This window comes from Trichoplusia ni, chromosome 2, assembly GCF_003590095.1.
Source record: "Trichoplusia ni isolate ovarian cell line Hi5 chromosome 2, tn1, whole genome shotgun sequence".
Lineage (NCBI taxonomy): Eukaryota > Metazoa > Arthropoda > Insecta > Lepidoptera > Noctuidae > Trichoplusia > Trichoplusia ni.
Window position 1 is genome coordinate 3,989,268 of NC_039479.1, and position 14,914 is coordinate 4,004,181.

Here is a 14,914-nt window from a genome sequence, read left to right on the forward strand (position 1 = left end):
TATATCAGAGGAAAGAATATCGTCGCGTTTACGGATAGCCGACTAGTTGAGGTCACCACGCCAATCCCGCTGACAGCGACGTGTCGCGAGTTCGACCCCCGACAAGCATTTGTGTGATACGCGAATGTTTGTCCTAAGTCTGGGTGTCTTTGTGTGTGTGAGTTTAGTACTTGTAAAACCCCTGCGACACAAGAATTAATTACCATAATGCGGGAGACGTAAAAAAAATATTAGCCACAAAATCTGAATACCAGATTGCATCCACACCAAATTAGACCTCATTTGACAGACCTAGATATCGTTATTCTCATGGTCGTGCGTCAGTGGTGTGCATTTCAACGCTTCAACACCGGAGGGGCCGTTCGGCGTCTTGCTCCGGACGCTACGGTCAAGCATGAGCGAGCCAATAATTTGCCAGTAAACTTTGATGGGGCTTTAAACAGTACAGGTATTATATTTATCCAGTCGGCTAGAGCTACAGTTACTAGGTGCCTGCGATTGTGAATGATGGATAGCCCGCTTGTTGCCAAGCACGATAATGAATCATGATTCATGCGCCTATTTATACATGTATAGAATCGATTAATACACATTTTAAGTGTTGCTTTTTAGATGTTGATTGATTAGCAATGTTAAACTTACTTATACATGTATTATGCTAGTTGATTTCTTTCGGCGCGTAATTAATAAATCATATTGTAAATGAAGGAGTGAGCTTTATATGCTGCGAATAGATAGTTCATGAGTAATAAGTTGTTCGCTTGATTATATGTTGCCTACAATTAGGATTGAATTATAAAGCGGAAAGTTTGCTGATTGTAAGTGTTTTATTTAACTTACTGATATTACAGCCGTAGTTAAATTCTGTTGTATCTCTTTTTTTTTAAATTAATTTTACCGTATTATATTATACCTATCAGATAAATGAATAAAATTTATTAGGTAAAGATCGGTTTCCTTAAATTTCTGCTTGCTAAACCTCATAGCAATTGCTTTGCAGCTGATGTGATGTGATAAAAACTGTATAAGCCCCGCACGTTGATATTGCGATAGAACTTTGTCACAATAACAGTCGTGTGACGTCACTCACCGTAAAAAGTACAGATAAAAATGTAATTACGTAGTCATTTACGTAGTCGTAGTCGTTTTTAAATTTGAATGAGCTTTTTAGATTTTCTTAGTAGGTCAATAAGGAAGGTTGTAATTCATAATATTATTATAAATGTGACAGTTTATAATGCGATTACGCCACCAAGATGGCCGCCAATCGCAATACCATCGTGCGGGGCTTATATATTTTAATTATACCTTAATTGTCGACGTCCAAGGTCAATTTCTTCAGTATGGTGAAATCCTTTTTAATTGCTGTAAAGTTAGAGAACAACACTCACCTTGGCAGGGTCCAGGGTAGTCAAGCACGAGATGCTTGGCAGGTCTCCGGCAGGCTCGTCGCCGGAGCCGGCACAGCGACGGGTATGTCCGGCCGTCGCTGCCGCACACGACACCGACGCGGCGGCAGGCGGCGGCGCACACGCAGCGCGCGCGACCGCCGCGCACCACGCAGCGCCGCCCGCTGCCGCACGACACGCCGGCACACGACTCTGGAAGACCAAGACCAGTGAAAATCTATACTCCAACCGAGAGGGATCTAACGTTTCTATGCTACGAAAATAGGGTTTAGAGATGAATAGAAAAGGTGTAAAGGTCCATTGTTACACACAATGAAATTTGAATGACAAATTTTAGATTCCTGTGAATAGGTGATAAAAAAAGGCGTAAGAGTTATTGCTAGTTCTAATCTATCAGAGTGGCAGTACTCGAAATGTCGAAATCGAAATAATAACTTGACCTTTCCTTCAGTATTTTCAATATGCCTGAAATGTGTCAATGTTCGGGTTTTTTGCTATTTTAAGGCAAAAACAGAATAAAACATATTGCTCAATGGTGTTACTTAAATCAAATCCAATGAAACGGCAAGACAGGATCTAAAGGACCAACAGTTTTATATGCGATGAAAGGACCTAAGCCTTATTATGTAAGATCGATTGATAGTTACATCGCTTATTCGTAAGTGAAATGAAAAGACATATTTACTGTGAAATTAATATCGATGATATATCAACATACTTTGCAGGCTTGCGAATGATATTAATTAAGGAAAAAAGTTTAAAATGATCACTAAATTCTACATAAACCAGTTGTTAAGATTATATCTTGTAAAGCGTTATCGTAAAAAATTAATTAATAGAAGGTAGGTATATTAGTTACCTAATTAAGGTACGATTCCTAATCATATTTGAAATCTTAGCGACTATTAATGTGCGTCAATCGCAGATAATTAAATCCATTTAAATAGGCACAAACAGACCCATTTAAATTTTAAATTTATATGAATTAAGATTATTTTTGAATTGCCAAATGACTATCAAAGTGTGCGGTAAATTATAATTAAGAAGTCAATATCACATTAATGGATATAAAAATGCCGAAACATTTCTAAGTCTATTAAAATAATCATTTTATTATGTGTATCTGTTACATATAACAGCAAAACCTTTCATATTTGAAGATTATATAAATTTGAGCAAAGCACAGGACACATAATTTTATTAACAAATTGCGTACTGAAGGACCAATTCTAAGAGGCAATTAGAACCATTATTTATTTTTATACAACTGGAATCATTAAGTAGCCCTCGGTAATATGGACAGCTTAATAATTATTAAAGTAAATTTAGCTACAGTAAATAGAAGAAGTAGCCAATTTAATATGCGCTAAGCACAGCATACATTATTTGTTTCAACAATGGCAACACAGATTACGTACGAAAGGACCATCTTTGGGTCGAGTCAATTATATTTTATCTAAAACATACTTTGAAATTTGTGTAAAATAGTATGTTTTATGTAACATTAAAGTAGTTAATATAGCATCCGGTAGATGTCGTTCCGATAACGGCGGCTCTACATTTCAGCATCTGTTCCACAGCTCATAAGTCTCGATATTTAAACGTACACATGTAGATAAATATTAGAGATGCGCCGAATAGTGGTTTCACCGAATAACCGAATGCCGAATACTATTCGGTTTAAAGTTTACCGAACCGAATATTCGGCCGAACTATTCGGTTCAAAATTGTATTGCCTCCCCGCGTAAACAGGTTTCAACATGTCCTTACTTGCCACCCGCAAGATTAAACATTTAAAAAAAAATATTTTTAAAGTTTTAACTGTTTAGTTTCAGAAATAAATATTACTAGCTTCTCGCCCACCCCACAGCTTCGACCGCGTCGAGGTCGGTTATATCGCGTTTCCAAGAGAACTCTTCAAAAGTCCGGGATAAAAACTATCCTATGTTCTTTCAAAAGGTCAACTCTATCTCTGTACCAAATTTCATTAAAATCAGTTCAGTGGTTTAGACGTGAAAGCGTAACAGACAGACCGATAGAGTTACTTTCGAATTTATAATATTATAGTAGGGATTATATCTTGTTCTATGGTTGAAATATTTTGTTTGGAGGTCTAAAAGTATAATTTATGATTAAAGACTGATTAAAGCGTTTTTAAAATAAAAATAAATATTGACTTGAAAGTTGTAAGTAAAATGCTGTTGTTTAAGAAATAAATATGCTGATTTTTGGTTATAAATAAACACTGAGTTAAAGTTTTTTTGAATTCAACAATTTTTTCATAGTATTCCGTAGACTTATAACAGAATAAGTTATATATCTTTTAGTTCTACATCAGGTAATGTGGCGGAAAAAAAAGAACCGAATATATTCGGCACCAAACCGAGTAATTCGGCCGAATACGAATAGTGAAAAAATTGCCGAATACGCCGAATACCGAATACCGAATAGTTATTCGGCGCATCTCTAATAAATATCAAAATGTTTAGATAGAATCGAGTATTTTATGGCTGCCGTGATGGCCCGGCAAATATGTTCGAGCGATGATCAAAGTGAGATACCAAATACTCGGTCCTGCGTCGCTCGTAAATGACGAAAGTAGCAAAAGACAGACTCGCAGGTTATACCAAATACCAACTATGTTTAACACGTTTTTATTGAATAGAATTAGATATTAAAGGCTGAAATGTATTTTCGTGACATAAAGTCAAAAACTAATCAATCAATTGCTACAGATTTGCGACACTGAGCTTTCCGAACAAATATAATGAAAAAAAAAATTGGAAGCCCATCAGATTCATGACATTTTAAGCAATTATTGTTATAGCGGCAACAGCATCTTATCGGGTGAAAGTCATGAGATACAGCGTAGTGATAGACGGACCTCAGTAATAGAGTTCCGTTTTTACCCTTTGGGTATCTACCGAATTGTAAAAATAAAACACATTTTTTTATAAAAAAAACCGTTTGCGACAAAAGGTATCATTAACTAATGTGAGTGCAATTGATGAAACTACAAATAAAATGTATCCGGCAGTCGGTACTCATTACACATTAGTCTTGATCTCAACCTATTATTCCTCGCCGCTGTAATATTTCGCTCGCACCCAATCAATTCAAATTGTTATTTTTCGTCTCCTAATGTATGACTTACAAAATATGCAAGCTACGATGAATGCTCTTACATAAGGTTCCTCTGCCAAAACAATTCATTTATTTGAGAAATTATTTGTTTATTTCTAAATTTCATTCAAATTTTTGACAGTTTGCCAAGCGCGTTTATTCGGTGCGCAGTGCTCATCTATCGGGCGATGCACTCGACGTCCCAATTTTATTATTTGCTCAGCAATTGGTTCTAACAGCCCGTTTTAGTTTTATTTGTTTGTTTACTTGATTGAAGCCATTAGTATTAAGGCAGGACCGTCTCCCGAGTCCATTGACTTATGTATAAGCAAATTGTTCAATACACATATGTATTACTTAGCTCAGTTGTTGTACTGTGATACATTTTGGAAAAGGAACTTTCAATTACAAAACATAGTAAAAATATAGTAAAAGTTTCGATTTCGACGACTTTTTGCATATCCCGTGAATATTCAATTACATTGCATGCTGCCTATGTTAATTATTGGAGTGTTTAATCACGAGCGCGCAGTGTATTCGCTACTTATAACAGCGACCGCGATTGGCTCACCGCAACCCATTATGTTCGCGGCTGACACGCGATCATTAAATGTTTGGTGCGCTTAATGGAAACGTTGGTTAGATACAATTGAACTTTATATTTCTGCCTAGTGCTTATAGCATATGCCTTGATTTGCAATCTCTATCTCAATTATATAAGATATAACAAAAATATCTGAGTGTGTCTGTTAGTTCCGTTTTAGAAAGATGAAAAATGACATTATTGATATTGAAGGCATGGTTTTTATAATATCGAGATCTTACTTGTAGCTATGTTGAATAGGTTCAGATTAATCCTGGAAAAGCCTTGTCTGTACTGAAAAAGCATATTTCCATGGAAACACTTTTATTCTAGAATGAACTCCACAGCTCCTTCCAAACTTGTTGACAAAACTATCACAACTAAAATAGAATAGCTTCATCACATGACGTCATTCTCGTATCGAATTACTACACAAACAGTACCTTCTTTGAATTCTAATTGGGCAGTTTTTTTTCGTAGAACTATTCGCCCGGAAGGATGTGGCCATTTAGTTAATTTAATGAGGAAATGGCTACGACTTACAGACGTAAACAAACGTGATAGCAAACGTTAGTAAAATACGCATCTAACGCACAACATGTTACCTATAGGCAAAAACGAAAATGGACGTACAAACACACAAATACACCTCGTCAACAACGTCAGAATTTTTTTTAGACCCTTAGTCGTTTGATACTTTTTTCTATTTCCAATTTGCGTAACAAATATTATTAATCAATCGCCTCTACAATTGATGTCATCAAATAACTAAGCACTGATCAATGCGCAAATTTATAGGAAGTTTAAAGCTTTAAATTATATTACTGTATTAAATATCAAAATTAAAAATCTTTCAAATACGCCGTTTTTCAGGCACTTTTAAAACGTTACATTACTGACTCTAGTTGCACGGTTCCATAGTGTCATTCTTATGGAGAAGAACCGGCAAGAAACTCCATATTAAATGAATGATGTACCTGCACAAGCAACACAAGAGACGCCTCCGGAGAGCACTTTGTAGAAGAATATCTGTCCACTGTCCATGTCGTCGGGGCTCCAGGCCGCGGGCGCGCGCGATGCGCCGGCGCAGCACTCGGCGCGGCCCACGCGCAGCGCCGCCACCGAGCTGCAGCGCCCGCCGCGGTCCATCCCCGTCCAGCAGATCCCGGCTAATGGAGAAAGGACCAGGATTTAGTATAAGAACGGAATATGGTTATTAGGTTTGCTTAGAAAACTGTTAATAATTTATAAAGAAAGTTAATTTTCTAGTACGGTCATCAATGTAAGTAATTAACGCCAAAGGATTTTTAAAAACATCGCTGTGCTTATTTTCATAAATTTCTTAATAGGTTTAAATACATTCCGGTGCCTCATAAATCTGATAAATTTCATGAACTTCAGGTGCTGACTGCAAATGTGAAAATAATACAGTTTTTTCAAAGAATCAGATAACGTTCAGCACGATGCATTATGCAAAACAGTGTATAAATTATTCAATACTAAACGGAAGTGTAGCAATACCAACAGTCGGACCTACATAACGTATATTACAGAGCTGATTAAATTTATAGGTTGGCAATATTTACAAATCGACGCTACATTATAATACGAAATTACAATACTGCGGTATAATAAAACGTTCGCTCCGGGTCCAGACTAAACATAAATTGAACAGATGTCTGGAGGCTAGGTCCGCTGCCGGAGCGCCGTATTCGGTCGGATTCCTGCGCGTGAGTCACGGGGCAGGGCCGGCCCGCGCCCGCCGCCGCCGCGCGCCGCCCGCGCCGCGCTAGACGACCGCCAGACACTATTTTTCAATGCGCCCGCGCCGGCCGGCAACGCAACCAAGCGACCGCAACCCGACATGGCTATAACTACTAATCGATTGACTTTTTACAACTACTCGTTCGAAAATACGGATCTAAGGATAAAGTTATGAAAGTTTTACGGTTTAATGATCGATCGACGGGACACGATAACGGTTTTGATCGATTGTAATCGGTTAAGATATAATCGTCAACGTCTGGTAAACAATTTAATTATAGTGTTCGCTCGTAGCATGCGGGCCTAAGTTTTATTAACCAGCTTCATGACGATTAGCACGGTTTATACTAATGATCACCAAGTAATGATTTAATCGAGTGATAAAGACAAAAAAATACTGGAGTTTAAATATTTAAGTAGTAAAAAATATTATCCGCGCGTAGCAACTAGTTGCATGTATCCTCCATGATGACTCTACATTTAATATTCGTTTACCAGATAACTGCTTCGTTATTGATCAGGCAGTCATACTAATACAAGTTTCATTATAAATAAGGCTCGTTTAGGCTGTTTCGAATGTGTCAAATCGAATATAATTTCCCGGTTCAAAAGTGTTAATACTTTTATGAATAGACAAGCCTAAAACTCTACTAGGGAGTCGAGTATTAGGCCTTTGGCTTTAGGCAGAAAACAATAAACCTTATTAGAGAAAATAAATCTTAATATCTTCAACGTTTCTATATTGGATCGTCTGTCGATCTGTGTAGGTAGTCTAGAATTGTTTAGTCATAGTGCATAACAAATTTTCAGACAGTTACGTAATCACCCGTTAGTTTGCTTAAAATAAATCAATGCAAGGTGATTAAAATGCTATTACTTTTCGATGAGGTGTTTTATTAACTGTAGACGTGTTAATCAATTTTATTATGAGGCTAACGACGATGTATTCAATATGAATTATAGATATTTGGATATTTTTTTTACGATGTGAACAGGCCTTATTGCCGTTGCCAAGCGTTTGCTTTTAAAAAAAAGACGTCTAATGCTTTTTATTCTTTTCTGATATTTGTGTAGCCTATTTCTGTTTTTTGCTATTCATTTCTTTAGTAAAACAGTATTAATAGGAAATAAATATCTGGGCTATTTTTGTGTTAAGTGACTAATATGAATAAATGAATGCATTCAGTTACTAAAATTAGGGACTATTTTGCATTTTTCTTTTTAACATTATTTACAAAAGTATTGGTTTTAGATTCTGAAGTTTAAGCTTAAATATTAAAATGGCTTGTAATTTATTAAAGATATCGTATATCAATAATAATTTATTAGCGTTATTAGAATGATAAATAATAAAATCAAGGTGTGTGTATTGGAGAATATGATACACCCAATGACTCCTTTAGTTTTAGTATTTCGAAATTCGTATTACGTATTCTTAAATATATGTTTATTAATATTTTCTCAACAAAAACATCAATTGTTTTATTTAAAATTAATAATATCTGTCTATTTCAATGTCGAATATATTTGATAATTGGCAGATTTGGCAGCTTTGCTCGATCGGGTAAAATGTTAGCAAGATATTCATATATCTCAACGACAGATGAGTCCACATAATAATTCAAGTATTTGGATGCGAGTTTCGTTGACTTATCTAGTCAGTATATTCTGCTTACGCGTGTTACGTTTAACATATCCACAAACCTCTGCTACGCTCTCATTGACTTGATTGCTTTTACAAACTTATAAACAATTTTTAACATTATCACACAAGATCCCGTAGAAGGTAGAAAATTCATCTAGAAAGTATTCTACTGAAAACAATTGCCAGCTAGTTCCCGCCAACTGTTTAAACCGCCGTGAAATTCATTAGAGTCGCGGTCGCAACTTATAACGTTTTTTTTTATTAAAATCGCGAAAGTTTAACATTGATATATAGCACGTTAATGTTCGGAGCGCGCTTGACCGGTTCTCGTTTAGTACTTGGCAGTAAAGCACCTTGGAAGAAATGTAAATACATTCGAATATGATTTTAGTGTGGCGAGCGCGGCCAATGACTCCGCCGCCCATAGAAGCATGTTCCTTATATCTCACAGCTTCAGAGTATGAATGAGACGAAGATAAAATATTAAGACTTAATTTACGAGGTGGTATAATACAGTATAGATTCATACATAAGTCATCATAGTTAAGAATATCTGTCGGTATAGTTCTGTTATTTTGCTGTAACGTATAAAATGTGAAAACTACAAATACTAAAATACCTATCATTAAATCACGGGCTTTAATTTATGCTATAGTATTGCGTAAATTAGTCTAATTTCAGGTTATATTTCCCCCTTCTTATAACTCATTATGTTTTACTTAAAATGAAACATAAATTAAAAGAAGGCAGTGCTTATGTGTATAGAATTTGCACTACTATTCGTTACGTACAAAAATCTCCGCAGCACGCAACAAAAAGTCTCTCCAATTCACGCATAAACACATCGTTATATCTAATATAATACCTATACAACATTCAAAATAATTTGTATTCAATAAACGCAATCCGTTCTCTCTTCCCGAGACCGCAGTGACGTGAGCTACACCTGACACTTGTTTGGCACTAGTACCGATATCCTATGTCACTATCAATAGTAATTTACGGAATCAGACTAATTTCGTTACCTGAATGTGAAATGAATAACGGTTAGCCGTGGAAAAGTCTAGAGGCTGGCGTAGTGCCTAGGGCTTTCGCGAAAACAATTGTTTTACTTTCATATGGGATTTGTATTTTGTTTTAATGTATATAGATTAGAACGTATAACGCTCTCTTATTTTCTCTTTCGTATCATTCTTCTTAGAGTTGTCGTGGTTATGGTGGCTACGGAACTAGCTGTCCGTACCATCGTCTACGTTTTTTTTTAGTGGACCGTCGGATGCATTGAGATGCCTTTAACGTTATAACTATTGGAAATAATAGAAATTAGAAAAATATTAAGCCTTTATTTTGATTATATTTTCTTTGAGTTTATAACCAAGATCATCAATTATAAATCGCAAAACAAACAAGCCTTTTTATTAGGATTTGTGATCTATCACTGTCAGTCCGTCCAATTGTCACGAGGCTGTAATATCTAAGTAAAGGTTGTTACGATCTTCAGTTTTGAAAGATTATTACTTTGTATGAAATCGTCAGTATTCCGAGTCCAGTTCTATCTATCTAATCTAACTTAATTATGGTAGATATACATAAAATACAGTTAACACACTACGACTCATTTTTAGTTACAACAATTCCTCTAAGACATACACTGTAAGTTCGATTGACACTTCGTCCCATTCATACTCAGTCTTCGCGCACATCGCTCGGTTCCGTCAACTTTGGCGCCACAATTCGGAGCCGGTATCCGGCTGCGCTGTGTAGGTGTGAGAAATTCACGCAAAAAATATGTACCAGTTACACGTGGCCTATGTTTGATGGGATTTATTTATTACATTACGTATATTATTGCTGTTTATTAACCTCTGTACTAATGTGTGTTGGTTTCAGATAATAGAGGCAGGAATAAAAGTCGGTTTAGATTATTTAGTAACATGTAGAGCAAGATACAGACGAGAATGGAATAAGGAGAGTAGGTAATATACGATACTATGCCATGCTGTGGTTTTTTTGCAGGCTTGATGATAATGATGTAGGAATTAGTTTAAGTACGCAACTTATTGAATTTGTGTGCAGTTGTTTTGCAAATATTGTATGTACGTAGTTTTTTTTTAATTATTTGACAGCGAAGCTTCTATAATAGGGCTCCGTTTCTCCCTTTGGGGACGGAAGCCTAAAAATACATTTTTTTCCAAACACAACAATTAGAAAGAAAGAAAGAAAGAAAGAAAGAAATTCTTCGGTTATATTCAAAAGTCACTGGAAGAGGCAGAAAATCAAGAGAGTCTTCTGTCAGACCACCTCATAATTAACACATAACCTAACTATAGTTAGGACAATAGTTGTCACTTCCAGTAATAACATCCTGATGGTTAAAATTATAAATAAGGTTCACACGAAGTCTGGGAAGCGCTACTAGTATTGCATATTAATTCACTTTGATAAATGGAACCAAGGACCTGATCGTGAGCTAAATATTAATCGAAAATATGTACTAGGAGTACGCAGACAAAAATAATATATTTTGTTTTTTTTTTTCAATAATATTAAATTTAGAAATTCAGTTGTGGCGCCCGATTGGGGCTGATATTTTTCCAGGCTACCCTGCCTGATTTCGAGTCTTAAAAAAAGTGCCAAGGAAAATGACTTCACAAGAACTTAAAACTTATAATTTACTTAAAATTAACAGCATAGTGTAATATTATTCCTAAGTAGTATTTATCTATTTATGGGCTAGCATTGAAAAGAGAACAAATAAATAAAAAAGTCTATAATTTTTTTCAATGCTTTACTACTGGGCACTACTCTATATATGAATCATTTAGATACATAAAAGGTGACAGCCTGAGGGTCAAGTGTGAGAACCTGGTCAAGTACTGAAGTGGTGGTTGTTAAGTGGGGACGAAGGCACCCCCAACCATTTCAACGCAAACGGTTCATCGTTTTGTTTTTGGAAATACGTTTAAAAATCGTACAGTGAGATATATTCTTACAGAAGTAAATCATTTTAAATAAATAAAAAGCTTCATTATTTTCCAAAGCCGCACTTTAAATTCATTTTAAGTCGCAACAAAATCAAGTCATAAATTTCAGTCACAATTAAACATACGTAAAACCACGTGCGTGGTTAAAAACGTAATGAAGCATAAAAATACGTACAAAAATCGTTATCTACATCGAAAATAGTTTCGTTACAATCCGATGTGTACAGATAATATTGTTGGAGCAATTAGCGGGCGAATTCTAAACGAACGTGAAAAACAAACAAGTGCGGTGTCAAGAGCGGCCAGGCCGTAAATAGACCAGTGGCGCGTCATGCTTGTCAACTGCCCGATATTCACAGGGTTGACTGTCACCGCCCAGTGACAACTACAAAGTGTAAAAACTTTTTTCATAATTAAAAGAAAGTTTGAACCATAGACAACTGACGCGTTTCGAATGCATAGTTCCGAATTTAAAATATATTTGTGAAGTCGTTGACTTTTCGTGCGAGGAAATTTAAAAAGATAATCTCTTTTCGTTGCTCTTTGTAAAGATTATAATACAATTATAATTAATTATTAGATCATAATTAGAATAAAGAAGTAGACGTTTTACATTTAAAAAATATTGAGAACATACCTATTCAGTACAATCATATTAATTTAGCATGTAACTAAATTTTCCATTTAATTATACTCGTTGTAATTAACACCAGTTAATCTTAATCTGCGTAGCTATTAATGAATGGTAACCCTGTTTACTGGGCTTAATATGAATGGCCCAAGAATAGTAAGAGTTTAAATCGGTATATCTAATTATAATCGTCGGCTGTTTAATCTGGACTATAAACAAATCATTTAATAACATCCGTTCCCATTCGATTACGTCAAATAATAATTTGAGTGATTTACGAAGAGCAACTATTATTATTGGCCGAGAGTTTAATAAACAAAGTGTCGCTAAGTGTAGGTAATTTTATTCTTCAATAGATATTTTTCTTAAATTTTGATATTGATGTATCCTGTTTACCTACTAAGATTTTTATTGAAGTTATATTTTATCTTAAATGATTTCTTTGAATTGATGTTTAATATTTCTGTGAAGGCAATTTAAATATCCAATTGATAATTGTAGAGTTCAGAATGAGTATTTAAATTTGGCTCGGAATGACGATTATCATTTACCATAGTTAAAAATACCTATAACTTAAGCAAGTTGACAATCACATCCAGTTTAACTTGACGACAGTTACTCAATTTAATACAAAACGCCAGTTTATGGAGGGTACGTCATAAACTCTACAAAACAGTTAACTAGTAGGTAAGATAATCACTATTAATGAGCTATAAAGTTTTACCGCCCAACTTCGAAGTGGCTATGACAAAGGCCTGCTCAGACAGCCTAATAAAGCCTCTAGCGACACCTAGCGACGGGATAATGAAATGCATTTATATAGGTATTGTAAAGTCCGTCTAGCCTGGAAAGGGTACCTCATTTAAAATTGTGATTGTCTGGCAGCCGCCAGCCTCCAGCCGACCTACATCTTGTTTCTGGGACAATGAAGGACAAAGCTAAGCAGGTGTGTGTGGAGTTGTGGACCGAAGACACAGTTTGCATAATATGACAAGTCAGCGTCTAGCCGTTTGATTAAATATTTTAATTTCAGGGACGTTAAATTGGAGTAATTGTTAGGTATACGATATTCGAGTACCGGTTAGTTATGCCGGGACCTAAGTAAGGACACTTTGAAATTCAGATTTATTAAAATTTTAACATAAACTATGAAAGTTTGCATAGTTATTAAATTTTGTATTTTAAGGGAACTAAGTCATGTTTTATTGAAATTGTTTTCTGGAACTTTTGAACTGAAAATTTATTCAAACAATGATTTATCACTTCAAGAGTTTTTATCTACGAAAATTACGGATAGGATTCTATTGTCAGCAACTTTAAAATTAAAAACATTAACACAACTTATGACGAACTGAAAACTGTCTCGTAACTTAAAGAAAACTTATAGAATATTAAGTTTAAAACAATAATTAATTATTGGACAAAAAAACATAGATTGAGCAAACACAATAATTGTAACAAAAGGCAATTAACGTAAAAATAGAGTCGCTTAAAATACGCACAAAAAACCATGGATGCTTACTCGTAAATATTTTTTATTTTGATTTCTGATAAAGGTATTATACCGAGGGCTTCGTAGGTTCAATTAGTAATCGGATAGTCGTCTGCATCCGAAAACAATGAGTGAGGGTACCACCAGGCTCCATGACACCCGATAGCATAAAAGGCTTTCAATATTCCAAACCAAAATTTCATAAATATTATTCGGAAAATACTTTTTCCGGAAAATTGACTGACTCTACACGATTTTTTGTAATCGAAATGTACATTGAATTTATGAATGAAGTTTATTATTCGGTTTTTGATGAAGAAAGTATTCTGAGAAAAGAAATTGTAAAAATTATGAACTACATGCATACATTATATCATACATTATACATTATATATCATACATTATATATTATATCGCTCGTCATCTAACTTATATCACGATAAGTTATTAGTCAATATATCGTGTAATCAAAGACAAGCGCGAAATATCGAAGTGGCGAGACAGAATATAACATACTCCGGTTTTTGTGTCCGGTCCGGGCGGCGGCGACCGGCGGCGCGGGTCGAGCGCCCGCGACTCGCGTATTTTTTCAATTCTTACAAACAATAGCGGGGGAGTGCTCAACGTTGCACTGACGACTGCACCTCGCCATGCATTCACGCTAGTGATGCGAACGCACGCGTCTTCATCGAAATATCGATAAAAATGACACGTCCGTATATACGTAATACATAACTTCGCACATGACACGAAAACCAATATACTTCTCTAACACTTTATCAGTGATTTAAAAACTTAGTCAAGATTTATTATATTAAACTGGAGGTCATAAACAAGTCACTGCATAATCGGTTCGACTTGATATAGCTTTTAGACGTATTTGCTTAATGAATTCGAATCGAAATAAATAAAATAACCGTTATATCGATTACATTTGCATAGATAACAAACTGAATCTAGCCGTTATGATAAATGAAGTGTATAGGCAGCAATTTGATGCAAATTCCTCGTTAGAGATAACATAAGGCAGATGGCGAGGTGAGGTTGAAAGTGAGGAGAGGCGGGCGCGGCGGCGGTGAGTGGCGTGTGCTGGCCACTCGGGGCACACCGGACTTCTCACGTCGAAATTCATGGAAATATTTGTATGTGGCAAACAGGCGGGACACACATAAATCTCGTGAGGCGATTGAATGCAGACGCGTAAGCGTGCCCGTGCGCATAATTCAAAGGGGCGATCACCAGGAATCGCCGCTTGGCATGCAGACGGCCGCGATCATTCCAAA

At 35.7% G+C, this 14,914-nt stretch overlaps 1 protein-coding gene across 1 annotated transcript in view; it reads right to left on the reverse strand.

The window, feature by feature from the left end:
- The window catches only part of LOC113504211 (follistatin), a 29,521-nt gene that overhangs the window by 8,880 nt on the left and 5,727 nt on the right, over positions 1-14,914 (reverse strand). Inside the window, exons 2-3 of the mRNA XM_026886390.1 lie at positions 6,093-6,284; positions 1,392-1,601 (exon numbers count right to left, since the gene is read on the reverse strand). Coding sequence (XP_026742191.1) covers positions 1,392-1,601; positions 6,093-6,284 — 402 coding nt within the window. The remainder of the gene's footprint in view (positions 1-1,391; positions 1,602-6,092; positions 6,285-14,914) is intronic.